The sequence below is a fragment of the Sturnus vulgaris genome, chromosome 10, assembly GCF_052056855.1.
Source record: "Sturnus vulgaris isolate bStuVul1 chromosome 10, bStuVul1.hap1, whole genome shotgun sequence".
Lineage (NCBI taxonomy): Eukaryota > Metazoa > Chordata > Aves > Passeriformes > Sturnidae > Sturnus > Sturnus vulgaris.
The window spans coordinates 9,842,427-9,870,165 of NC_142252.1; the positions used below are offsets into that span (position 1 = coordinate 9,842,427).

Consider the following 27,739-nt stretch of genomic DNA (forward strand, 5'->3'; position numbering starts at 1 on the left):
GTGATGTGAATTTGCTTCCTCTTAAAATACTTCTGCTTGTCCCCTGTGTTTAAGTTCTTCGTGTGGGCGAAAGAGGTGTGCTGGCATGACACAAGGTAATTCACCTTTTTGGTGTTGTACGAGAATATAGGATATATGGAACGATCCACACAGTCATTTCTGCGGGAGGAGATGCTCTGGAGGAGCAGTGTGCTTAGGTCAAGGATTACGGTCATACACCACGGGAAGATTTCTCTTTATTACAGCAAACTCGCATCTCGGGAAATGTTGGCAGGGAGATTATTTTGGTTTGACAGTAGTCCTTTGATTCAAAGGATTATGTTGGTAGCTATGACCATTGTTTTCCTGGATGCTCCCATGTGGCCTGCTGACAGTGACATCCTTCCCTTTGTCTTATCAAATGCCTCTCTGCCTTGTATCTCAGCTGTCTGTGCATCTCTGCTTTCAGGCACTTCTGTAGCACTCGCAGTCAGCCTGCTCCCAACTTTGATAAAAAGAACATGTTTTTCAGTTCACCAATGGAGAATATCCCTGTTTAAGAGTCCACTTGCACACGTTTTGTATTATATAATTTTTTAATTTAATCTTGACTCTTTTTTGTATCTGCTGATGTGATAATTAAGGCACTCCTGTCCTTTCTTTCACTGCCCTCTTAACTCTCTCCCAACTTATTTAGGAAGTCTCTTGTTCAGCAACAAGGAATGTTTAGAACATAATAGGTACTTTGAAAAATGCTAAAGCCCGTTTATGCTATTTTTTTTTTACAAGAGTTGGCCTTCTTCTGGCTGCGTGTGATGCTCCTAGTTTAAATTTTAAATTTTCACGAGCAGGGGACTTCTGTTCCAGCCAGATAGAAGTATTTGATGGCAGATAGATTAGTAACAAACTATAGCATCTCTGTGCAGTGACTGTTCTTTCCCTAGAGGAAGTTTAGTAAAAATTAAAATAGTGTAAATAAACAGTGCTAGAGTGAAGGTGATTGTGTTAGCATGACTTTTCAGTCCTCTTTTTTGCTTTGGAGCATGTTTGGAAAATGCCTCCATGTCTTCTGTGTCTTTGTGTGTATATATAAGGGTATTTTCTGTTTTACTATATTTCTTGTTTTCAGTTGCAAGGCAGGAGAGCAAAGGAAATGGCTCTATACCACAGTGAACAATGTGCAGTTCAGAAAGAATGTTTGAGTATTTTTTAAGAAAAAACCTAAATTAACCTTAATTCTGCTTCAAAATGTGTGTATGAGTCGTCTGCTATTAAAAATAAATGAGCTTGTGAGATGGCGGAGGGTCTCCAGGGAGGTCTACAAGTATCAGGAATGGCCAGTGCTGCTTATATTCTTTTTTGCTAATTGCAGTAGCACAGAAATAATAACGAAGACTGTGACATTGGGTATTCTGGTGCTTGTTTTGTGGACACCTGGGAATGTGGGGTGCTCTATGATGGCTTGGTATTTGACTTTTCTCGTTAACTTCCTGATTTTTAGGGGATGAGATTTTGCTGGCTTAGACTCGAGATGGTGTTCAAATCTGATCCAGGGAACACTAGCAGTGTTGAGCAGCCGTCTGCCCACCATTCCTCCCACAGAAGGGACCCTCTCTTCTGCCAGAGCTCACTCTTTGCATTTTTCTTCCCTCCCAGCCCTGGCCTTTGCAGACGGCTGCTCTGCCAACAATCACAAGTTCAACTATAATTTGCCGCTAAATTATGTTAGTAACAAATATCTGCTGCTTGTTGACGGTGTTTTGAATGTTTAATGTTTCAGTTGCCAGACTGCAGAATCTTGTGTCAGTGGCCTTAAAGGTTCCTTTGTTTGTGAGAGCCCCAGTTTAACAATGCCCTCTGGAGAACAGAGGTCTCATGTTCTCTGAAGCTGCCCCTGCGCTACGCTGTGACTCAGTGAGGGTCAGTGGAGGAGAGTCTCCACTGGGCTGGAAGCTCTGGTCACAGCGCTCTTGCACAGAAATAATCGTTGCTGAGCGTGAAGAAGTTGGCAGTGATGAGTGGGATCTCTGTGTGGGATGTTCTAGCTGTGGTGTGCTGGATAAGTGCAGATGGCAGAATTGTCTTACTCTGTCATCTTTCCCCAGGGCCTCTTGGGAGAGCTGCAGTCTGGTTTAAGTGCTGAGGTAGCGTTTGGTTGCTGCCTTCCCCTTGAGCTCTGTTGTAGGGAAGGGAGTAACTGGTACTTCTGCACAGGGGCAGGTTGAAAATACTTCTTCAGGGTCAATTTAAATTTAGGCATGGATAACTTGCACTAAGGGACTGCAATCCATTCTGTGCCCTGTTAAATAGGGAGTACTGTAAAGCATTGGAACTGTGTGAAACACTTGTCAAATACAAGAAAAGAAACATTTTTCCTGTAAAAAAGGAGATTTATCAGTTCCTCATAAGGGATAATTGCACTTGGCTGTCTACCAGTAAGCTTCCCCCATATGTAGATGAGCTATTTGTGAATCATTTGGGTCATTAAATAATCTTTGTAGGTAAGGAAGGTCCTTGAATCCTGTTTCAAAAATGTTACAACTGTTCTGTTTTAGGGAAGATCCAGGCAATTAATGGATGACAGTCAGAAATCATAAAAAAAATGGAGAGTTTGCTGTTCTAATGGTAGAATGGAAGTAATTTATCTAAGGAAGATAATGCATATGTTTGGGCTATGTTGGTGTGCGCCTTCTTGTCTCGAATTCTTTGTTCTCGGCTGACTTCTTAGGCTGCTTTAGCATAAGGGAAAGCTTTACATAGGTTCTTTGCATCCTTTGCCATATTCAGTGGACATGAATACTTGAATATACAGTAGTTCAGCTTTATAGTTTACTTTAGATTATAGCTTTTAAAGTTTTGTTCAGAATTTCCAGTCCTCCTGGACCACTGACATGGTGTCATGCTTTCTTTCATCCTGCCAGACATCTGACACCTCTGTATGGTGATGTGATCTTTAGGGGGGATATCTTCCTTCTTTTAGCAGAATGGTGTAAGAGAAATGTGAATTCATCTTATCCCATGTGGATATAATGCGTATATCAGGAAACCTTATGAAACCTTATATCTTTGAACTCTTCACTGGAGAGAGAGGCATGGAGGAAGTCTCTGGTGAGATTTAACAAAATCTTATCTAGGCCTCAACCACATTTAATATTGCTGCTTAATAGAGCTGAAGATGTTGAAGATATCTGTATTTGCTGATGTAAATGCTCTGAAGAGCTCTGGTAGGTGAGTGTAGACTAGGTACATCTTAAAGAAGTTGTGCAGTGCCCTGAAATTGCAAACGTAGGTACAACAGAGCACTGAAACTATACTTACTGCAAAAGGGAATTCCCAGCAGGAGCTAGTGGGAAAGTTGAGATCTACTGCCTGTGCTGAGAAACATGTGAATGTGTTCGTGAATAGCTCCGGCTTTTAAGCAGTCATTAAATAGTTTACAACTACCTAACTGTGCTGCTATTGTAATTACTCCGAGTAGAGTAAATTGAACAGACTAAGGCAGATAGAACTGCTTTTACACTTACTGCAAAAGCAAGGGACAGTAATTGTCATATAACATTTGATGGAGCAGATCTGTGTGAAATGCCAGGTGGATGCCAACTTTATTTCTGTGCTGTCACTCAATATGTGATGCCACAAGTGCCATTTAGTGAAATGTAATTACTTGCATGCACAGACCAAGAAGGTGATGCTTTTAAAACCGAAAAATAAGCAAAACCTAATCCTAGCACCAGCTCTGAGACAATGAATTTTAACTGCATGGAACTCCTACAGATTTGGTTTAAATTGCATCATCTTATAATGAATACTTACTTTAAAAAAATCTTAGATAATACTGTAGTATTAAATGTAGTAAATGTAATTTATTTGTGATGTAGATGATACAGCTAGATGAAAGATATTAAACTGGTAACTTTAATTAACTAAGAAATTTAAATATTTTGAGAGAAGATAGATTAATCAACTACCTTAAAACCTCTCAGTTAAACTTCTTACCATGTCAAGGTGCTGAACTGTGGAGTCCAATGTCAGCTGCTCCAATTTCAAAAATCTGCTGCAGCAAATAGTATTCTGTAAAACTAATTTTCATATGCCTGTACGTTTGTAAATGACTTCTGTTTTTAAGGTACTCAAAATCACTGCATTTCTTAGCAAAATACAATTAGTTGTTTATCCAAGTGTTAATCCAGGAGTGATTATCTCAAATTGTTTTCTCCTGAAACTTAGGCTAAAATATTACTGCTTAGTGTTCTAACCTGTATCCAACTTTTGATTAAAAATGTGGAGATATTTTAACACAGAATCAGAATTTTCTTACAGGTACACTTGAATTTAGGTGTGAAGGTCAATTTGCAATTTGAATGCACAACAGTATTTTTCCCATTGGACTTACTTTGAAAACTTGAAGTGCTAAAACTTTGCTGTCAAAGTTGAATATAACGTTAATATTTGAAATATCAAATTTTTGTCGTAGACTGTTCTGATGGATAACAATTTAATTTATAGTTAATGTTTGTGAGATAATCATGGAGTTTAAAGAAAATCACTGGTTGTCCTAAATTAGATGTCAGTGTTGTTTTGGTTTTTAGTCTCAAAAGTAATCTGAATCAAATTCAGAGTTCTAAGTGTAGGGACAAATACAAGCAATACAGTTATCAGTTGATTTTCTTTGTGATTTGTTAGGCCCGTATGACATCCCTGGAAAGCTTTTTGTGTGCTTTGATATCTCGAATGTATATTAATTGTTTTTTGAGATGGTATTTCAGAAATCCAGGCCTAATTAATCAGTGTTAAACTAGCGCCGTGGTTTTTACCTGAGCGAGTGTCAACACTGCCTGGCATTTGTGGGGTGGAATGTTCTGGCATCCATTGGGCAAAGCACAGCTTGGGTTTGATTGGAAGTGTTTGTGGGCAAAAGCAGTAGGTAGCATGTATTTAAAGAAGGAGTTTGAAAAGAAAGCAAGCTTTTTCTTACCCTGGTGCTGTGGCTCAGCAGGTTTTGTCTCTGTGCTTGCAGGTTGTGACTGAACGGGGTTTGTCAGTGTCAGGCTGTGTGGCAGCACAGGTGCCTGGAGTTGTGCTGGCCCTGCTGCAGCAGCCTGGCGTGGATGTGAGTGAGAGCGGTGCCAAGCTGGGCTCCAGGCAGAGCTGCTCACCTTTGGAGCTGTGGCATTAGCAATGGCATCTCTCGTTTGAGAGCATGCTAAAATCAGTGTCTTTTTGCTTTTGCTGTGGTTACTTCTGTAGTGTTCAGGAAGAGGAATAAGCCCCTGTGAGTGCAGGGGCAAAAAGTAAACTAGAAAAAGATGCTCTAACAGGAAATGTAGGTTAAAGCAAGAGAAAAAGACTGAGCTGGGTAGTTTAGCTTGAAGAAATCTACTTACTGTGTAGAAGTTTCAATAAGAGATCAAAATGAGGAAGGAGTTGGAGGGAAAGGAAACTACAACCAGGAACCCAAGAGTGAGAGATAAAAGGTAGAGAGGCAAGGGTGAAGCAGATTAGGATTTAAAAAATAGAAGTCTAATTTTGTTTTCTTAAATTTGCATAGAAAGTGCCAGAGTGACTTTGCATGAGCGATTGTGAATATTGGTCTCCCCTGAAGTTCTGTTATTTTGCTTTGTATACAGAGTGTTACCTTGAGAAAAGCTTGCACAGCCTTAAGTTGTATGACAGTACTAAGAATGAGTATGTTTTACAGCTGTGGCTCCTGATTTTAAAACTGAGTTCTAGCTGTAGCATTAAATGTGCTTGTACGATGACAAATTTCCCAAATGCTCAATACTTCTCGCTTCTTTCAGGCGGGGCTTGAATCCACCCCACAGAGTGAAGTCGATTTCAATGACTACGTTCACACAACAAGAAATAGAATTTCTGCAGAAACATGGAAATGAAGTAAGTATTAGCAAATAAAGTGGGTTTGGCACTGTAATATTAAAGTTGAAAACACTACTTAAAGAAAATGTAGGGTTTTTTTTTTATTATTTTGCTTTTTGTTTTTTTTGCAAAAGCTAGACAGAAGTCTTTTGAAGCCACCATCATTTGAAATGAGGCTTCTGAAGAGCTTGTTTCATTGGGTAGCAGATCATCACAATGTTATTGCCCAACCCAGACAATCCACATTCACATGATCACTATTTCTGAATTGGGTTTTCTTTTGATTTTGCATAAGGCAATATGCAACTGTCTTTTTTTTTTCCTGTAAGCTCAGCACTTGAAACTGACTGCAGCAGTATTTCCTGAAAGAGTGTACTGTGACAAGAATAAATACAAAAATACAGCTTGTAGCTGTATTGTTTACACTTGGTGTCAGAAAGTCTTCTTGTAGTTTTAATAGCCTCTCTACTTAATGAAAGTATATCCATATTGAATATTATTGAGAGAGGAAGGAAAGGGAGAAATTGTTATTTAGTGACTGGTTTGTGGCAGTTTTGAAGAGAAGTTCTAGCATACTGACTTTTTGTTCTTTTTGATAGAAACAAAAATGGGAGGTGAATGTTGGATTGGCTCTGTGGGAATACACAGATCACTTAAGCCCTGGATGTGGCTATTGCCGAGGGTGAAGTTTGTGTTTTAATGCTCTGCTGTAGCCTTGAGGATGTTAGAGGCAGATTTTTGCCTCTGTTCGAAGTAGATAAGGTTCTGCTTCGCACTGATTGCATCTGTATCCTGTTTAGTAGAACTATTGATTGTAGGCTAGAGAGGTTTTATTGGTGTGCTTTTGTGAAGCTTTGTGGGGATAAATCCCATCATTCAGTAAAATGCTGATACTTAACTTTCTTAAAGTTGGTCTATTCATAACTGTCAGGTTGAAGAATGAAAACAGAAGTAGTAATTTCTTTTTCTGCCCTGGTAAATATGCGTTGAAATACACTTGTTGAAATGACTGTTAGTGGATGATTCCTCCAGACAGAGCTAGAACAAGGCCTGAACTCTCTGACTTCATAAAATACTGTTGATGGCTTGGATTGGTTGGGTTTTTAAAACTAGAGCGTTGCATATATGTGTGTGTATGTACAGAGCATATTGCTGACTTTTTGCATAGGGAAATTTAATAAACAATCTTCCATTCACATGCAGTGTGTTGAAGGCTCTTTCCATAAGGTTAGATTGGAAACTCCAGCTTAGCTTTAAGCTTCATGAAGTGTGAAGGAAAATGTGTGTTTGTAGCTCTGTCCCTGTATTTGTTTTAATTTCGTTTTTTACTGAACTTACAGTGTCTAGAGAGTGCTATGAGCTTGTTTTCACTGATCTGGAACCTTAAGTGATCCCTTCTCAAGTGATTAGTGTGGTTATCCTTCTCATTATAGCCATGACTAGTCTGCTAATCATAATGATTTACTTGATACATAATTTATTATTGACATAAAAAAATCAGACCTCTGCAGTGCTATTCTGTTTCAAAAGTGGGGGTCTTTGCACTTGTAGTACTCTAATTAGAGATTTGTAATGATTTAAATGAGGTGCTTCATAAATGAAGATGTCCTTCTGAGTTTAGTTTTAGGTTGTTGATTATTGCTTTAATTCTTAAGTAGAACTGAATAGACACTTTTAAATGCCTATGGTAGATTTAAGGAGTGCTCAAATACTGAACAGAAATTATTATTGCTTTAAACACTGTTAGAAGTTCAAAACCTAGTTAAACATGTTTTCACTGTGTTGTACTTTATATTGCATAGTTAAATAGGCATTTTGCTTTCTCATGTTCGTATTGGACTTTGGAATACTTATCTGCAGATAAGATAATGTATTGGACAGAGGAAATTCATCTGACTTCACAAAAAAAACCCGTTTTATTGCTTAGCTTGCTGTTCAGCATAGGAGGCTCTTATGTGTATAGGAAGAAAGGAAATTTCCTAAAATAAGTCTTTTCAAATGTGGAATTGTCCAATGTCTTAATATCAACAATTAAAACAATTGTACAACGATACAGATAAAAAGAAGCTCAACTTTTTTGACAGTCTATAAGGTTTAGCTTCTAGTTTTCTGGCACTTCTAAAATACTGTCATTCCAATTTTTTTGTTCTAGTCTTTCTCCCACATGGCCAGGGCCTCTGTGATAAACTTTCTTGCTTCCTGATGAGTAGATCATGGTTGTACAATAGGGATCTTGTTCTGAATACAAAGTAAAATAGCAAGAAAAATTCCATGAGATAAAGTAGTTAAGGTGCTGTGTTGTTCTTGGAGGAAGTAGTTTTCCACTCTCCTTCAAAGGATATTTGTGAGGTCAGTGTTTTGTGTGAGGTAGAAGTCCTTTAAAATAACCCAGACAACAAACAAAACCAAAAAACCCCAACCACTCAACCATGCAAAGTAAAACCCAAAATACTTCCTAATATGTAAAATGCCAACTTTTCCCTGGTTGGTGTAAATGACCCGCTTTGTAGCACGCATGGGTAAAATAATCAGTTACTGACAGGCTTCTGCAAAGCAACTGCTTCAGGGAGAGATTATTCAGAGCAGCTTTTCCTTTGGTGAGACTTCATCTTCTTCCCCATATAGACACATTCTAAGAAATGTCTTTCTGGCACAAGTAGCTTGAACATTATTTTAAATGAGTTTTTACTGCTTCAAACAGAGTTTTAAATCCTTATGCTGTGTTAGAAGACACCTATATTTTGGTGTTGCTTACTCATCTGGAGATATAAACAGTTGTCCAGACTCCAGTTTTGCTAATGCTGGGATTAGGTCACTGCAGTGAGAATGGAGGCATCTTCCAGCTGACATTCCTCAAGTGCCTTCTGAAATCCTTTTGGAGGATAAAGGCAGTTCTGACTCTGCTGGGTAAGGAGTTTTCTCTCCCTGCTCTCTTCATGAAGAGCAGTGTGAGGTATTTTCACATTTTCCCGTTAGGAATAATGGAGTGCTATGGAGATGTCTGTTTGAATCCTCATCCTCGAATGACGGTAGTGCTGATTCCGCCTCTGATTCAGTTGTGCAGTGGTAGTAGGAAGTGAACTCGCTGTTTGAAGAAAGTGGAGGTGGTGCTAATCTGCTGTTGCCATTATAGCTGTGAATATCTATTCAGAAACTTTTCCCCTCAGATAAAGAATAGTATTATGAACTGGTTACAGGGTTAATTTTTCTCCTACCCTTTTGAAAAATGACAGGTATTTTATAACCTTTCCAAATAACCCATTCTAATATGCATGTAGTTGAAGAAAAAGATCTTGATGATCTTGTATTTAGAAAATCTCTGTTACTCTGAGGCAAAGACAATGTTTACCTGAGCTAATGAGTAGAATACATGAAGGTATGCTCAGCTGCTTGGAATTATTTTAATAGTGCTGAATTTTGGTTTGGTGCCAATTTTCCTGACTCTCAATAGCACCTGTGCAAGTCTGTTTCCTGCACTCTTGCAGAACTGGCAGCAGTCTGAGTCTGGTTCAGAGCTGGTGTTAGGCCAAACCAGAATGCTTCCCTAGAATCTCCTTCAGCGTGGAATGTGGCCCAGAAACCCTGGAGTGGAAGGAGCAGTCCTAAGCTGGAGCTGATGAGTGCTGACAGCACGAGCTGTGCAGTCAGGTGTCCTTGGAGTACATTGCTGGTTCTGCTAATACGATACAGAGATACATGAGCTGATTGTGTGTAGAACAATGTCTTTGTTAGCAGGATTTACTGGCTTGACTCTGCTTATGAAACTGTTATAACTTCTGGACCCAAACTGCCTGTGTAATCAGCACTCTGGCAGTATAAAATTCTTTTAACCGACAGAGATTAATGAATAATATTGACATCAGAAGTGCAGAATTACTAAACAAAACTATAACTTACATTAAAAAATCGTTTCCAAATCTTTCTTCCTGTAGGGTGTTATGTTTTGGAACATAGTTTTGTCGTGTGGTAATGTGCAGTTCTTTGCACTGTCAGCATTACATTTGGCGCATAATTGCGGATATTTTATTGGCACGGAAGAAGAGAAGAAAAAAATCTAATTTGGCATTTACCAGCCTCCTGAAAGGTATTATCTTGTTAGAGCTTTTTAAACTAGACTGACACATGTAATCTTCCTATGCAGTGGTATGTCTGGGTCTCAAGAAGTGTTGTAGGTCAAGTAGTGCGCTTTTTCCTGATTGAAGTGCAACTTCTATCACCAGGAGGATGTGTTCTCTGAGATCTTCTCCTTGCCTTGCTGCCTTCACCATATGCAAGAGCAGGAGGCTTAATGAGCAAGAACTTAATTCTGCTGTCCTGACTGAATTTTTATTCTTCCTAACTAGCACAACTATGCTAACAGGAGTTTCTAAAGTGTGGTGGCTCAATGTGTTGTGTAAGCAGAAGGCCTTTGTCTCTCCTATATCCGCCTTCCCACACACACTGGAGATCTCTATCAGTGAAATAGTTATGACATGGCAAAGCTTTATTTGGTTGTTGAAATACATAGCACTGGAATGGAAATAACTGAAATCTCAGATTCTCGGTGTTTCTGCGAAAGTTGATGAATAATGCTGATTTTCTTAATTAGCACTTTTTTAGTGGGACTGTTCTTCCCCACTTGCCCAACTCTGTAAAAACACACAGGGGAAAAAAACCCCAAAACAACGTCAATAAAACACAAAGCAAAACAAAAGCTAAATTTTTGTGGAAAACAGGTAAATGTATTTTCTTTTTAGTCTTTGAGCCCTTCTTGGGATTCCTGAAAGCATGAAATGTTACTGGAGGCTGGGTTTTAAATCACAAACCTTTCTGATTAACTATGTTTTGTGGTGTGCCAGATGTGCACTGAATGGGATGTGTTATTTGTTGCTTTCTGTCAAAGCTGAAAACAAAGGTAATTTCTCCAAGTGTCGGACTACAAATGCAAATAGTGTATGGAAAACCTAATGCATGGTAAATATAATTACTCTGGGAAGAACAAATCTCCCTCAGATGGAATAGCTGTGGAGTGCAGATTCAGGGAAACCAATGGTATGAAGAGAAATATAGGTAAAGGCTTTATTATAACATACAATATGCACTTGGCCCAATTTCTCTGTTCAATGATATATTGAAGTTACAGCAACTCACAGTTTCTGCCTTGCTACCTCCTGGGTTTTTATCTAGGTCAGGGTGAGTAGGTTGGTGCTGGTTGTGATTCTCTTTCCCTCTTTACTTCATGCTGTACTTGCTGATCTAATTCTGAACGTCCCAGTATCTGGTTGCCAAGTGTCTAATGACATCCCTTGCAGGACTGGAGCTTGTTGGCAGAGGACAGGTACTATCCTTCCCAAAGCAGTTGTAAAGGGATTCTTATGAACTTTTAAATTCCATGAAGACAACTGCTGAATCTTGTTATCTACATATTGTTACCTGACAAGATAAAACTTGGCTTTGTCTTGATTTTTGCCGCCCTCAGAGTGCAGTAGGGGCAAAACTTCAAAGTATTGCTCTTGTCAACCCTTCAACAAAAGTAGACTTTCAAATGCTGCATACGCTTAGTCATTCTGACTTCAATGCTCTCCTTTTTTTTCCCCTGCTCCGTTGGTGAACCAGTGGGACATGGACTAATTATACTTTTCAGGGACAGTGGACAATGATTATGGATTGTTGGATATGTTCCACTGTTTCTAGGGGCTTCCACATAACTCGAATGTTTACTCTTGGCTCCAGCTTGTCAGGCTCTTCTCTAAGCAGAGCATTTTGTTTGATAGAGCTGTGGTTATCAAAAGGAGGAGTATAGCAAAGCTTTTGGCAAATAAACAGCGCTTTTGAGCAAAGGCTTATTTGTGCTGCTGTTGCAGAAAGAACAATATTAATATGAAATGGCTGAACCACAGTATTCCCAAGGAGATGGTGCAATGTAGAAGGATTTCAGAAAGCCATAGATATTTTAGGCCCGATACCTTAATAGTATTGTGTGTAATTGTGTGGTGAGTTGGGATGATGCTTCATATATTATCTGTAAAAGCAAAAGAATGAGTAATTCTGTTAAAATGGGGCTGAAGATGTGTCACAACTTGAGCAGTAGCATTTTCTCAATGAGGTCTGCAAGTATGACTTATATGTGGAGCCATTAGAGGGGTGGTTTGAAATACATGCTCCTTGGAATATCAAATTCAAATTTCTCAAAACATATGTTTTCAAAATAACCAAAGATTGAAAACAGTTACTTCCTTGGATTCTTTTTCAGATAGTGAATTTGTGTTAAATAGGAATGCTTGCTTAAGGCTTGGGTTTGTGCAGGTTTACATTTCCTTTAATGCCTTTTTGCAGTTCCTCCCTGCTCCAATGCCCTGCAAGAGTGAGCACATGCTGTGGATAAGTGTTCTGAATAACTGTGGCAGTAACTGTGCTGTTCAGGTGTCCTGCCTGGGCAGCTGTCGGGCCAGACAGAACATAGCACTGAAGCTTACAATGAAGTGTTGGCAACTAAAATCTGACCTTTCTATACTTGTGCTATTTTTTTTTTTCTGTTGTTGTAATGAATCTTTTGGTATCCGTCCAGTTCAGATGGTGAATTAGTGGGGTGTAATCAGGGTACCAAAGGTATAAATGGTGAGTAATTGTTCCCCACCATAAATAGCAAGTTGTATGGCATAAGTTTCCCTGGTATTTATCACAACAGTAACTTTTGAATAGCTTTGAAAGAAATAGTGTGATGGCCTGATCAATAAAAACAAAGCAAAAATAAAAATTTCTCACAGCAAACCTTTTTCTTTGCATGATACTCAGAAGTGCAGGTGACTTCAAGAAAACACAATTTCACATCATTGTGTTTGTGAAAACACAATTACATGATGCGAGTTCTGTCTCTGACAACAATATTTTTTAAATTTTATTTTGCAATTTTTATTTCATCCTGTAGTACTGCACAGCTCTCTGCCATTTGTGTTTTTTTATATGGCAGAAAATTGTGTTTTGTGGATCACTTGAAGCATAATCAATGCAGTGTTGTGGATCCCTGTCAAGTCAGATGATAGTAGCAGAAGTATAACTAGACAGAGCACACAGGTCACCAGCAAGCAGGGGAAGACAACGGGCCTTTTATTGGGCTTTGAATGCCTGCTTGGAACAACTGCTGATGTTCGAATTCAAAGCATTGTGTGCTACTTCAGACAGAAATATGTGCCTTTTCATGATTTCTGGTGTGCTTCTAAAGCTTTATATAAAATATGGCTTTCTGAAGGACTTAAGCAGAATTGTGTAGGTTGGAGAAAACCTTTAAGATCATCAAGCCCAGCTGTAGTAGGAAGACAAAACAGCCTTTTTTGGCATAAGCATGGTCTGAAGTGCCCTTATGAGGATGTCATTTACCCTTCATATTCCAGTCATGTTGTACACCCACTTAGTCGTGTGGTTCCTTTCCATCATTCCCACTATCCAAATCCAAACAACTCTTACCTCTTGTGGGTGTCTGGATTTGGTTTAAGATTTCTTCCTATTTAAGAATTTTTAAGAAATTATGCTTTCTCTTCAGATAAAGAAACCTAGGTGAAATTTAATTTGCATCCTGGTTTGGTAAATTTGTACAGCTCCTGCAGTCAGACTCTGGTACAAGGAGAGTGTCTTGCTGAGGTGTGTGTGACTAAGTATGTTCTTTGGCTTGGTGGTTGTCCATTAGTAAAACTGGTAGTAATACTGCTTGCCCATTTAGTAAAACTGTTCTCTGTGCTACCAGCAACAGAAGAACACCAAGTGCCTGGCAGTTTGTTTAAATTAATTACAGTAGTGACTTAAGGCATATTTCACTTGTTACTTCCTTTTGTGGTTAGGTATTTAGAAGGAATTAGTTGCTCCAGGACACACTTTTGGAAGCCTCCTTTCTGAAGGTTTTCAGAAATTGCAATGCAGTGGCAAGAACTGATGCCTTTAAGAAGCTTGCATCATTTTAAACTAACAGGTGTTTCTTCAGCACAGTCCTCCTCCATTCCTGTTTGCATATTCCGAGAACTGTATCTGCTATAGCTCTGTAGCTGGTACTGCTCTAAAGTCACACAGCACCTTGTTTTCTGAGTCCTCACAGAAATCACCTGCAATGGTAATGATGGAGCTGTGGTGGGGTTTTTTGGTTTGGATTGTTTGTTGTTGGGGGTTTTCTTTCGTTTGTTTTGGGGATTTTTTGTTTTGTTTTCTTTCCCCCTCACACCAAATGCTTAGGCACTTCAGGGTGAAAATGAAGCAGAAAACTGGGAGGGAGAAACATGAAAAACTGGGTTGTAGTTTGTTGCTGTGAGTTGATCTCCTTCAGGTAATTGGTAATTATGATGAGTTTCTTTGATCTAACTTGTTTTGGGTGGCAGGAGAAGGAGGAGTAATTGGATGGTCTGATATGGGTGGGGAAGAGGCCCTCCTCTGTCATTTGCCAGCACATCTCAAGCTGGATGCAAACTGATTATCATGGTAGAGCTCCAAGTGTTACAGTGCTGGATGCTGAATCAAGTAGGGACTGTTGTAACATTTGTCTTTCTGCTTGTCTGAAATTAAGCACAATTTTTCTTTTCTTTAGTATTTCCTGATGTTCTTTTCAATATTGAAGTTGAGATTGAGAGGGGACTGTGTGGATTTGAACACCACCAACTCCTGCTGCTAGAGATTCTGTAAATAGCCACAAGCAGGACTTCTCTTCCTCCCAGCAATCATATGACTGCTGCTTGTATAGTTATACTCACAAATCTAAGTATGGAAGTACTACTGCTGGCTCATCTCAGACTATTTAGTGCAAATTTAAAGCTACACACATAAATACTCTGACTTTATACATTTTGTCACCAAAAAGTAGTGAAAGCTTGGTACTGTTCAAACAGTGATTCTTGATATCAGCCTTTACTTTAAAACAGACTTGTGACTTTTTTGACTAAGTTTGTATGAACAAGTATTAAATACATCTATTAAGCTTCATTTTATCTATTACTATAATGTAAGTGACTTTAATGTTGAGAACTCAAATCAGAGTGTTGAACTTGACACTTTTATGGAGTACAATTGCAGAATGAATGCAGAATTGATGAGTTTATTTGAGGTAGGAACTACTGATCTGAGCTCTAAACTAGCTATATAAATACTCATTTAAAAATATCTTTTGATCTAATGATAATTTCATTTCCTGTTGTTGTCTCTATCCAATAGATTATAATAATGTTGGTAATAAGGACTATTAGGTGTTGAATATGCAATCGAGCTATTTAGAACTGAAACATCAAGTATGAAATATGTAGTTAGAATATTTGCCTAATCTCTCTCATCTTGAGCAATCTTTGGAATGACCTATAAGATATATCATGTTTGCCAACTAATTTGGAGAAGATGCTGAAGTGAGTATCACAGCCTCTGCCTTGATTTGCCAACTTTCAGAGCAGTCAGTGTTGCAGCTCTTGGTTGTTAGAGCCTGTGCTTCTCCTGAAGGTCACTGGGGACAATGTTGAAAACCTGACACTTGCAGGAATAGAGGGCATGTTTGCAGTAGGCATGCAAGAGGGATGGTCAGAGCTATTTCAGAAAGGGTGTGGGAAGAAAGGGTATGCATTGTAAAAACAAAGGTTTTTTGACACTGGTTCTCTGGAAGAAACCTGTTCTAAAAGGGCATTGTGATTTTTGGAGGGCGGCTAATGTTTGGTGTTATTGTTTGGATGCATGTTCAGGTTACTTGCAGAATAGTCTGAAGGGCTTAAAGCAATTCAAGTTAAAGCTCCTACTCTTGTTTAGTTTTGAGAACACTTTTCCTCTTGTTTTGTCCAGGAATTGAAGCTTGAACATACTGAGAATTTTACAAGTGGTTCAACTTTTCCTCACTCACAACTACAATTAGAAAATTCAATTGAAGCAGGACTATTTTTTACCCCTTATCTCATACCATCACTCAAACGTATATGATATTGTAGAAACTACATCATGGTAACAAAAGCTGTTGGAAAAGCAGTTCTTGTACTCAAATAGTAATTAAATGTATAAATACTGAACTTTGGATCTTTTAAAATGTACCATTTGAGGCTTAGGTCATATGGAATCTGTTGAAACAGTTTAAGCCCTGAAGTACAGTAAGGGAATGTGTAGAATTAGGTGAAGGAGAAGAATTTTAAAGATTACAAGTAGAAATCAGGTGCTTTGCATTTCATGAGTACATTCTACAAATATTTTGTAAATCAAGTGTTGGATTGTGAAATTGGATGCTGGGATCTGGTTGCCCTGCTGTGACAGGCAACTTTAGGTATTTCAACCAGTACATGGTGCACCAGTCAGTTGTTATAGCAGCTCAGTCTGGAATATCAATTATGCAGCCACACACTGTAATGGTTTAATGTATTAACAATAGTAAACTTAAATAAGTTTTAAGTTAAGGTATTTTCTCTGATCAATCTGTGTTGTTGTGGTTTTTTTATGAAGGTGTGCAAACAGATTTGGCTAGGCCTATTTGATGATAGATCATCAGCAATTCCAGACTTCAGGGATCCACAGAAAGTAAAGGAATTTCTACAGGAAAAATATGAAAAGAAAAGATGGTAAGATACTTTTACTATTACAGAGTTTGTCTCTATGATGAGAAGTGAAGATTTTGACTGTGCTCTGTAAAGTGGAATGATTTCTGAATTTTATTTAGAGCTCCTGTAGGAAGCAGAAAAACTAAAGAAGTTTCTCAGTGTTCATGTTGATGGAACAGAAATGGCTTAAGAGGATGTCAACAACAGTGTAAAGTAACAGTTTTGCAGATTATTGTTTTCCATCCTATTTGTTAGTATGGGAAAGACATGTTTTGTATTGATTAATACAATATTGAAGACTTTAAATTCTAGTCCATTAAAAAAAAAGTCTCTGGCATAATTGAAGAATGGGTAGTTTACTGATAGAATCTATTACTGGATTGGGTTTCAGTAGCAAAGCTGAGATCTGCCAGTTCTCAACTTCAGACTTAGGAACTTCTCACATGAAACTTGTAAAAACCGTTGCTCTTTTTGAATGTAGGTATGTTCCTCCAGAACAAGCAAAGGTGGTGGCATCAGTCCATGCATCCATATCGGGGTCTTCTGCCAGTAGTACAAGCAGCACACCTGAGGTGAAGCCACTTAAATCTCTTTTGGGAGAAGCTGCACCCACACTGCACTTAAACAAGGGCACACCTAGCCAAGTGAGTAATGACTGCTGAGGAGCACAGAACTGTTCTGCAGTCCTTGGTACTGTTTCAGTAGCACAAAAATTCTTGCAATAACAACTGCTGTGATCTGTAGGAACTAATATGATCACTGTATTTTGTATATTTTACTGAAGTACCTACATGTTTGCAGATCAGGTACTAAATGAAGTTTGTTTCTATTGACCAAATTGATTTTTCAGTGGTTATTTTCAGCAATCGGTTTTCCAGTGTGATAGGATTAATTCTTTTGCATAAATACCTCTAAAGTTTGGACCTGATGTGTTATATTTTCATCTTTGTTTTTTCTCTTTGAAAATAAGAAAATAACTGATGCTGTTAACTGTGAGATTAGTAGTGAATATGTGGATGAAATCATGTCATATTTATTATTGCTTCCTATGCATTCTGAAACTGTCTTAAATGGCTTTCAGGGGGAGTCTGTATGCTGTAATGTAAAGTCAAACAATGCTGTGTACTTTGATTTTTGACGGGAAGACAGTTTGTTTGAAAACTGCCTTCAGGATACAGGCAACTCTGGAATGGACCTCTTTCACCTCAAACAGTAGAAAATTGCAACTTCAAGCCTTGCTATAAAATTATTCAATTGTTTTTCCCTTATACTGAATTACAAAGATTTTTTTCATAATGTAGTGAATAACTATTTTCCATCCTGTAAAATTAAGTGTTACTGCTTGTATTTGATGGCATTTTCAGTTTCAAATACAAAATCTGAAGTTGCTAATGATATATTGCTACTTTATTCTTCTGAGTGCTATTAAACTGTGTAAATCTGCTGTAGAGTTCCTTTAAAAGCCAGAGTAGTAGCATAAATTGTCTTCGTCATACTACAGGAGGAGGGTGTGTGCTACATACAGCATTTTAAACTTCAGGAATAAATGTCCTGTTAAAGAAGTAAGTTTAGGCTAGCCTTCTTATATTTTGTAAATGTCACTTTGGTAAAATATTACCTTTTTGTACTAGCTAATTGAAATCTTGTTTGTAGTCTCCTGTTGTAGTTCGATCTCAAGGACAGCAGCAACAAGAAAAGAAACAATTTGACCTCCTCAGTGACCTTGGCTCAGATATCTTTGCTGCTGCTCCTCCTCAATCCACTGCTACAGCGAATTTTGCTAATTTTGCACACTTCAACAGTCATACAGGTACGTATTTGGACCACTGTATCTATTTTAAATGTATAAACTATAGTTTTGATTTGGATGGGTTTTGACTAAACTTCCTGAGGTGTATGTAATCTCTCTGCCTTAGGAATGTTGTATTGCTCAAGATTTCTTTCTTTATAAAGAAAGACTGAAGACATAAAGACTGACAATTGTGCTTTTGCAAGTGAGAGTTGCTGTAGCTATTCCCTGGGATATGTATGATTACACTATTTCTGCCTGCTACTAAACTTCAGGTTTCTTTGGGGGAGAGAGTGAGAGGATGTGTAACAAAGTGTTGGGAAAAGCTGATATTAGACCTTCAAGTTTCTTTCTGAAAATTATTAGGAAGAGCATTCACGAAGAGCAAGCAGATACAGAGACTTTAAAGGAGTTCAAATGCATTGATAAAAACTGCCAATTTGTCGGAAGAAAAACCAAGGCTTGCCCAGCTTGAAGAGCGATCTCTTTTGTGTGTGTGTCTGTTTGAAAGCTGAGTATTGCCCATGTGGGCAGTATTCTGTAGTTTCAGGAAGAATAAACAAGCCTTGAGCATATATATTGACTGAGGAAAGGGGCTAGGCCTTGAATTCTTAGAGGATGACTTCAGTAAAATACATTGAACCATCAGGGTTTTTGTTTTTTTCCCAGTCAAAGACCAAGAGACATAGAATCCTGAAGACAGAGTCGGTTCTGTGGTAGCTGAAGTTTGTTGTTGCTAGCTTGCCTTGTAGTTGTGAGAAAGTACCTCTGCCTGCCTGGTGTGAATGGGCTTTTCATCTAGTTGTTCTGAGAGAAACTGTGATGCTGCTAAGCCACCCAGAATAAGAGATTTCTTGCAAATCAGTCCTGAAACTGTTAACAGCCAAGATAAAGTGTCATGGATGGGACTTAAGGTTCACACCTGAGGAACTGAGCAAAATAGCAAGAATTTGTCCAAATTAATGTTGTGAAATAAATGACTGAATTCAGTAACAGTACAACAGCAATTGTTATTCTCTACATTCTGTAAAATCCTTAAAGTTAGATTTCATGTTAAGCATTATTTTGGAGGTATGTTTAACTGGGAGAACTTGTGCTGCTGGCCAATACTGTATAGTGTTACTGAAAGGGCTGCAGATGGTTCATTCTTTCTTATAATTTCTTTCCAAACTTGTTGCTGAACGATTCTTTATTTGTATACACTTACTTGTTCTTAGTGCTTTTTAGAAGATGAAAATTCCATTAAAGCAGTATTTCAATGCTGTGTTCCAAACCTAGATAAAATTCCAATGCATGTCTGCTGGGTAATTTTTAAAAGGTTAAAAAGCTATAAGAACGCTCTAGAATAAATACCAACTGAGGAGAGAGTCTGTTCATTTTTGGTCACAAACTAACCATTGTGGTCATTCCCATGACTTCTTACCATAAGTTTTAGAGCCCAAAGCAGTATCAGGGTTAGTAAATCAGTTTCTAAAAGACAGAAACCTGATTCTGAGTGTCTGATAGCTGAACATGTGTTACAGACTTGTTACCTGAGGGTGTTTTCTGACTTGCTGCAATAAAATGCTTGTAAAGCTTGTCTTGTGTGCAGTAAGTACAGGGTAGTGTTAGTGAAATGAATAACAAAATGTTACAGACTCTTCCTTTGGAACACAAGGAGGGTTGATCAGTCTGCCAGCTTTGGCAAAAATGAGTTTGAAATGCTCATTAAGGAGCTGTATAAACATGTAATTTTTGTTAGCAATTACACACTGAAGTGGAGGATGGGAGAATTTGTACTTAGTCCAGCTCTGCTTTCTCGACGTTTATGGTCTGGTGTTCTTGCTTTAGGGCTTGGTTTTAGCTGTGTGTATAAGGAATGGACTTTTTCCACTTCCTGTACACAATACTAACTAAAGAAATCATTGAAGAGACCAGCGAACTTAAGATCCTTCAGTACAACTTACTGAGTGCAGCAGCTGATAGGAAAAATATTAACAAACTTGTGCTGTAATCTGTGAAGTGTAGGTGTAAATCTTGAAAATTATGCAGGAACTGCAATTTGTGATATATTCCTGCTTTCCAAGTTCTTTAATGTATTAAGCTGGTTCAGGATATTGTTGCTTATTGAAGGGAAAACATACTGTCCTTATGTTTACTGCCTGTATTTAATTTACAAAGTTTTTTAATTTTTGCAAAATTGAGATTTTGAAGATGGTAATGACTGATTTGTCTGTAGTTTATAGACTGGTAATAGCAACAAGGATCAAAATTTTTGGCACACGGATTTCTTATAAACTAATGGAATAGGTGACACACACAACAGATTTTACAAAGGTGTAGTGACATAGCACAACTCTATCACAGATAACATGGGAGAAGAGGCTTTATCTAGAAAAAGTAAAATAGCATGAGAGTTTGTAGAGGTTTTTTTTTTCCTTTAGGTATGTGTGGATTTTATTTTAGTTTTTTTTTGTTTTGCAGTGTTTCATGCCTTTGTTGTGTACCAGGTAGTATAAACCTCACAGAAGAAACTGCAGAGATTGTAGGAGCAGCTGGCATTGCCATGACTGGTGTTGTCATCCCTGGCTGTAGCCAGCTGGCTTTTGTACTGCCTCGTTGGTCTGCAGTGTCAAGAGCAGCTGTAAATCCATGGCAATCTGCAACCCCCTGCAGTTCCTGAATTTACTTAGGGTTGTTCCTGGGTTTTTGTGTGGAGAACTGAATTTTGGAATTTGCAATCTACATATTGTCCAGGTTCAGGAGAGTAAAGTCTTACCTGGTCTTTAACTTTGTGCCACATTTACAAAGGTTGAAACTTTACTTCATAAAATAAAACAAGTTTAATATCAGAATACTCTGCTGAAGAGGCTTTACACCAATACTGTTTGAACCTGGGCTCATCTGAAAGTCATCCTTTGTGATGCAGTAAAATGAAGTGTTTTGTAATGTAATACACTCCAGTTTTTAATTTGGACCGAAAAGATATTTCATTTAAGATTCTTGACATAGTTTTCTGTTTGTGTGAGTGGTTAAAATGAATAATCTTGCCCTTATTCTAGGAATGACATTTATATACTTAATCCTCTTTGGTCAACTAAACATCAGTCTCTCATCTGTCCAACTGATGCATTAGGATTGATGTATCCTAATTGTATCACTTCCATTTTTAAAGTAAATTCTTAATCTCTTCCTATTAAAAAGCTACTGGTTTAAAAATCAAAACAATTCATTTGAGATTTGGAGTTGGAGTTTGTAAAATGCTATTTGAACCAATACAGAAGATATAATAGAAGTAATTTTTTGTCTGTTTGAAATGTGCAAAAAGTTGGCACAAAGGTGAAAATAGCTTTCCCAAGTTCTTGCTTTCACTTAGATTTCTTTTTTTTTTTTTTTTTTTTTTTCTCACTGACTCTCATGCTGTGGTGGGTTGACTTTGCCTGGTTCCGGGTGCCCACAGGGCTGTGTGTTCACTCTCTCATCAGCAGGGCTGGGGGAGGAGACACAAAAAAGCTGATGAGTCAAGAGAAAGTAACTGGGCAAACCAGACTTTGTTTGACACTTAATAATAGAGTAGGATAGTAAGAAAATAAAACCAAACCTACCTTCATCTCTTCTTGTGAGGTGTAATTTCACTCCTGACCATTTTAGCTGTTCCTCATTATGGGGCTGGGGAATGAGCATTGCAGTTAAGTCATAAGATTCCATCTCTGTTGCTACTTCATGCTGTTCCCCTGCTCCATTGTGAGTGGGATCCATCCTGAAGTGGGATATGGTCCTTCTCAAACTTCTTGGAATATGTGAGCTCTTTCCAGGGGTGTCAGTTCTTTGAGTACTGCTCCAGCACAGGTCCTTTCCATGGGGTGCTGTCCTTCAGGCAGGGTCACAGCTCCTGCCAGAAAACCTACTCCAGTGGGGCCTCCTCTCCATCAGCCACAGCTCTTGCCAGAAGCCTGCTCCAGCAGTGGCTTTCCATGAGTTGCAGCCTCCTCACGACCTCCCCTACCTGCTCTGGCATGGCTCTTCCACAGACTGCAGTGTGAATGTGTTCCACCATGGTCCTTCATGGGCTGCAGTGGGACAGCCTTCCTTACCATAGTCTTCTTCATGGGCTTGGAGCATGTCCCTCCCTCCCTCTTAGCTGACCTTGGTGTCTGCAGTGTTTTTTCTTGCCTTTTCCTCACTCTCCTCTGCCACAGCTGCTGCATACTGGTAACCTTTATAAACACCGTGCCCCAGCCAGCACTGCTGGTGGGCTTAGCTTTGGGCAGTGCTGGGGCAGTCTTGGAGCTGCAGCAGCTGTGCAGCAATGGGGGCAGCTTCTGTTTTCTCCTCACAGGGACCACCCTGGCTGCTCCCTGCTGCCAAAACCATGCTCTGTAACCCAAGGCTTATGCACATGGTTTATTAAATGTGGCATCGAGTCTTGCCAAACCTTACCCTCTCTCCCAGTGTACTCTGAAGAGGAAAATGCTGGCATTTTCCTGCTAGTTTATGTTAGCAGCATCGTGGAGTACAGTAGTTTGTATTAAAATGTCCTTTTAGTTTGTAAATCTGTAGTACAGATGCTTTCGAATAGAAATTAAGTGAAATAATACAACTTTTAGTTAGCACTATCACACTATTAAGTTACAGTACTTCAGCAATCAACATAATTTATTCTCTTGGTATATACTTAATCTGCAAAATCTCTCCAGAATAAACAAATTCTAACCTAAAAATATAATGTATTGCCATCTGTTATTCCAGAAGGTGCTTTGTGAGTGTTCTGTAGATAGTAACTGTAGTTATCTTTATAAAAAGATTTTGTTTGCATTTGATTAAAAACATTTTTTCCTTTCTTGCTTATAACAGAGTTTAAGGGCTTCTGTAGATCTTACCAATTAGGCATACAATTCCTGTTGAATCCATAGATGCTTGAATATCCAGCTGGTCAAAATTAGATTAGTGTTAACTTCTGTTTTCTCCTATAGTATGGCACAAAAGGAAGGTGAAAACTGAAATTCTATTTGAAATTTCCTTGGATTTTATTTTGTGGATGCACTCTATTAATGCTATTTTCTTGCCATTGGTATTGATTTTCCATATTTCTGTACTCTGATTTAGTGTTTTTAGAGACTGAATTTTCCAGTTAAATGAATTTATAAACTAGCTGAAACTATTCAAGTTGTGCCAACCAAAATTCACCTGAGGAAGGAAGCACTTGGTATATGGGCAATTTAATGTGCTAGTATGTTACAAGAATACCTTCTGATTTTTATTCACAAAGAAATGTTGGGTTAGCCCACAAGTTCTAGTTTTGGAAACTAGGTATTCTGTACTTTATGGCTGTTTTCTCCTGAGCAGCCAGCACTGCAAACACCTAGGGTTAAGCAGAAGTGGATTCCATTGGGTCATGCAGTTGTGAGTAGGAGCTTGTGTGAGAAGGACAGTAGTAGCATGAACTGTGAACAGCTCTGTGAAGGTGACTTGTGAAAGATTGTTCAAAGACAGCTCTCAGTTGTAGAATAACATGTAATTTTCTTCATGTCAACAGCAGCACATGTTAGGACATAACCCTTGGAGGCTGTCATGACCATGAATTCAGTTAATACGTCTGTTTTTGTGTTTATTTCCCATATCCATTAACATGTTTTGTTCCTTTGCGATTTACAGCGCAGAACTCTGCCAATGCAGGTTTTGCAAACTTTGATGCATTTGGACAGTCTAGTGGCTCGAGTAATTTTGGAGGTTTCCCCACAGCAAGTCAGTCTCCTTTTCTGCCCCAAAATACAGGTAGAACTCCTAGCACTTTTGATTAATACTTAATTGAAATAATCCTTACCTTTATGTTGGAAGGTACCGAAGTTGAGTTTTTCTTGCATCTGCCTGCTTTAATGCAATCAAGCCATCTGAAGCTCTGGGGAAACTCAAAATGAATTCCTTGTGTTTGGTGTTGATTTTTTTTTTCCCCTAATGCTACTCAGAAGTCTGATTTATGGCACTGTGTTTGTTAGCTCTACACCTGAAATAACTATGAAAAGAATAAACTCTACTGCTTTCAATAAGTATTGAATTGACTGTGTCTTCTAAGAGAAGCACTTCAGTAGATCCAAAAGGATGTCACAAACAAGTGTGTGTCTATGCATATGTATAGCATGTGCACACACTTCAGCATGTTTGACTTCATGTGTAGAGCCTATTGCTAAGATTTATTTTGCTTTCCTTTAATTTGATCATGCTTTAGAACTTCTGCTTGAGTTTACACTTGCTGTTTGTCTAGATCTTTGGCTGACTGACTTTCTTTTCCTTTTTTTTTTTCTTTTGAGTGTGGTGTTGTGTTAAACTTTTTTTTCAAATTTTCTTTCTCCCTTCTTATGTTAACTTTAACCCACACACAATTTCTGGCTGTCCAGCGTTCAGAACGCTTTCATCTAGCTGCAGTTTTGGTGAATTTACTTCAGCTTTTCCTCTCCAGGCTGTACACAGTAAGTTCCACGCAGTGGAAAACTCAGCTTGCTTCATTTTATGCCATTGTAGTATAGCACTTCCATTCCTACTGTCGCATATGTTTCAACTTGTTGCTTATGCTTTTAGAAAGTTGTGTTTCTGTTTTAGAAAGTTCTGTAGTATGAGTGGAATCATCAACCGTTACAAAATGTGATACACTTAATGGAACAGCTCATTTAAATTTAAGTATGTGACCTGCCTAGATAAAATTGTCTGGACAATGAAGAGATGGAAACTCATGATGTCATACTTGATCTAAAGTTCAGTTGTGTGGACCCATATCAGATTTCTAAAATTGATTTATGTATCTCTGATGTCAGTGTAGATTTGTTATAAAAGAGATGTGTTGTGTCTTCCTCCTAGCCTCTTTCCTGATTGGATGCAGTCTAAAACTCTTGAGAACAGAGAACCAAACTCTCTAAACGTGGGCATGAAATCCTACAACTTTTGGACTTCTAGGCTTTTTTTTTTTTTTTTTGCTTAGGATGATGTCTGACATCTGATATGACTAAGCATTGAACCATTAAGTAAATGCAGTAGTAGCTATTCATTAACCACATATAGAAGGGAAATGAAGCTTCTGTATTTTGAATATTAAAGATTAAGACAAATATATATTTTCCTAGGAAGCTTTTATTATTGAAATTACTTTTAACAGCTAAAAATAGCACATAGTTTTCAGGATCAAATTATGACTGTCATTTGAAGTGTTGAAGTTTAGGATGTTTATCCCTGATATGCAGTCCAAACAGTATATTATATTTTTTTTCTGATGGCCCACTGAACTTTGAAGGAAATGGAAAAAAGTCTTAAATGTGTAGAATGGGGCAGGCAGACACATTTGCCTCATACAACCACAAAGGGAGGGTTATTGTGCCATCAGTTACAGTGACTTTCTAACTTTAGAGCATTGATCATCTTTAACTTAATTTGTTACAGGTGGAAGTGCTGGATCAGTGAATGCTAATTTTGCTCACTTTGATAACTTCCCCAAATCCTCCAGTGCTGATTTTGGATCCTTCAATGCTTCTCAGAGCAACGCCACAGCAACTGCAGCCAGTAAAGCTGCAGTGAATAAAATGAATCTTCAGTCAGCTGACAAATATGCAGCTCTTGCTAATTTAGATAATATCTTCAGTGCAGGGCAAGGTATTAAACTTTATTGTTTGCCATGGTTATTCTATATATGTGTATAGTTACCACAAGGATGACTGTGCTTGTCAAAGTACTGTAACTGTACTTCAAAATTTCCCTTGTCGAAGTGATCAGAATTCTGTGTCAATGTACCCTTAATGTGCAAGATATAAGTTTTAAGACATTGTTCCAAAGGATGTCATTCTAAATTAAAATATCTAAATAATCATTACTTCAATAATAAAAACATACAAAAATAAAACCTGATATTTTATATTTGTACTAAAACCTATAGTGGATACTCTGGAATGGAGAGCTGTAGCTGTTGCAAAGAGCCACCAGAGCAGCTTTCTTACCTTTCTGCCACAAAAACATTTGGCTTTAGTTTCTCATAAAATAGTAGCAGTGATATTTGGATTTAGTTTATAGTAAAATAAGGAGAAAAAGCTAGATATTCTGTTATTCAAATGTAGTCCTTCTTGAATGGTGTGTTAAAACTTATGTTCATTTGTACTGCAGAGGTTTATTCTGAAATGGATTATTTGAGGTTAGGTGTTCTGTTCATTTTCTAGTTGAGGATGAATTCATTGTTTTTCTGGAAAAAAAAAAAAAGCTTTTGGGGGCTACAGAGTACCTATAGAGGTAGGACATTTTTCTAATAGCTAATGGCTTGTTAAACACTTTTTCCTCTATGCCCTAGTGCATATTTAATTTTTTAGTCTGCAACCGTCTGTGAATTTTCATGTAGTTCTCAATATCAGCAGGATAGAAAGTGAAACCATCTTCAGTATGTTTGATCTGCTTTCTTTCTTTCTAGGTGGGAGTGAGCAGGGCAGTGGCTTCAGCACAGCCGTGTCCTCAGCAGGCCCTGCGCTGGCCGCCCCCAACCAGTCAAGTGCATCTTCAGACAAGTACGCGGCGCTGGCAGAGCTGGACAGCGTCTTCAGCTCCACGGCCACCTCCAGCAGCGCCTACACTGCCACCAGTAACGTCAGCAGGTACGGGCCAGGGCTGCTCTGTGCCACACTGCCTGCAGCAGCAGCACACAGCAGCTTCAGGTCATCTCTCGCATCTCTTCGTTCTTGTCTAAATGGGGAAGCATTGAATCAGTTTAGAGGTACTACTGAAACTGCATCTCTTGTTTTAAATAATGGCAGTACTGAGGGATAGCATTCTCTAGGAATGTCAGTGGACTGTTCTCTGCACCTTTCTAGTCATGACATGCTAAACCTGTTAGATGGTAGCACTTTGCTCTGCAGAGTACTTGCATGTATACTCAAAATCATAGGATCATCCCTGAAAAAAGAAATCGGATATTTTTAATGTAAATGGTGCCACCTATTTCTTTTCTAGATGACTGAAGTAAAAAATACCAAATACCTTTTAGGGGCTTGGTATTGCAAGTGCCCCTAAGGCTTCTGCTCTGCAACCTTTATGATGTTGGCCTTAGCTCAATATTCCTTCTGCTGTTGGTGGAGATTACCTTGCATTGCTCAGCACTAGTGAGATTGTCTGACCCTGGCATCAGGGAGGTACATTGCAGTCTGCAAACTGCATAGAAGTGTTCATCCCCTTTCTTTTACATGCCAGCAGTAACTGTAAATTGTATTTAATTATTAAACAAGCAATTCTGACTTCACTGAATGAATTGTATAAATTATTTCCAGCAATGCTTTTGGAACAGTACCTGTGGCTGCTACTGCACAGACACAGCCTGCATCTTCAAGCGTGCCTGCTCCATTTGGAGGTATGGAAGTGTTACTAACACCCTTTGAGGACTGTAAGTAAGCAATCTAGTAATTTTTATTTGATAATGCTCTACTTTGATACCACTAATACTGAAGCTAATAAAGGTATTATTAACGAAAAAGTACTTCTGTCAAAAAAACTATGTTTTTAATGTATCTTATAAATTCCTGATTTTTTCATCTAATTTTAGGTATTTATTTATGTGTCTTTGTATAAAAGCTGTCTAGAC

General features: G+C 38.3%; 1 protein-coding gene across 14 annotated transcripts in view; it reads left to right on the forward strand.

Moving 5' to 3' along the window:
- Window positions 1-27,739, forward strand: part of AGFG1 (ArfGAP with FG repeats 1) — a 35,918-nt gene that overhangs the window by 3,310 nt on the left and 4,869 nt on the right. For 4 of the 14 annotated variants that reach the window (XM_088170729.1, XM_088170731.1, XM_088170732.1 and 1 more), the window contains exons 2-10: window positions 5,778-5,871; window positions 16,276-16,391; window positions 16,852-17,014; window positions 18,024-18,180; window positions 23,794-23,913; window positions 24,447-24,605; window positions 25,567-25,776; window positions 26,579-26,759; window positions 27,429-27,508. In XM_088170729.1, the coding sequence (XP_088026855.1) occupies window positions 5,778-5,871; window positions 16,276-16,391; window positions 16,852-17,014; window positions 18,024-18,180; window positions 23,794-23,913; window positions 24,447-24,605; window positions 25,567-25,776; window positions 26,579-26,759; window positions 27,429-27,508 (1,280 nt within the window). The remainder of the gene's footprint in view (window positions 1-5,777; window positions 5,872-16,275; window positions 16,392-16,851; window positions 17,015-18,023; window positions 18,181-23,793; window positions 23,914-24,446; window positions 24,606-25,566; window positions 25,777-26,578; window positions 26,760-27,428; window positions 27,509-27,739) is intronic. The other 10 variants (XM_088170735.1, XM_014877875.2, XM_088170738.1 and 7 more) reach the window with 5 other exon arrangements.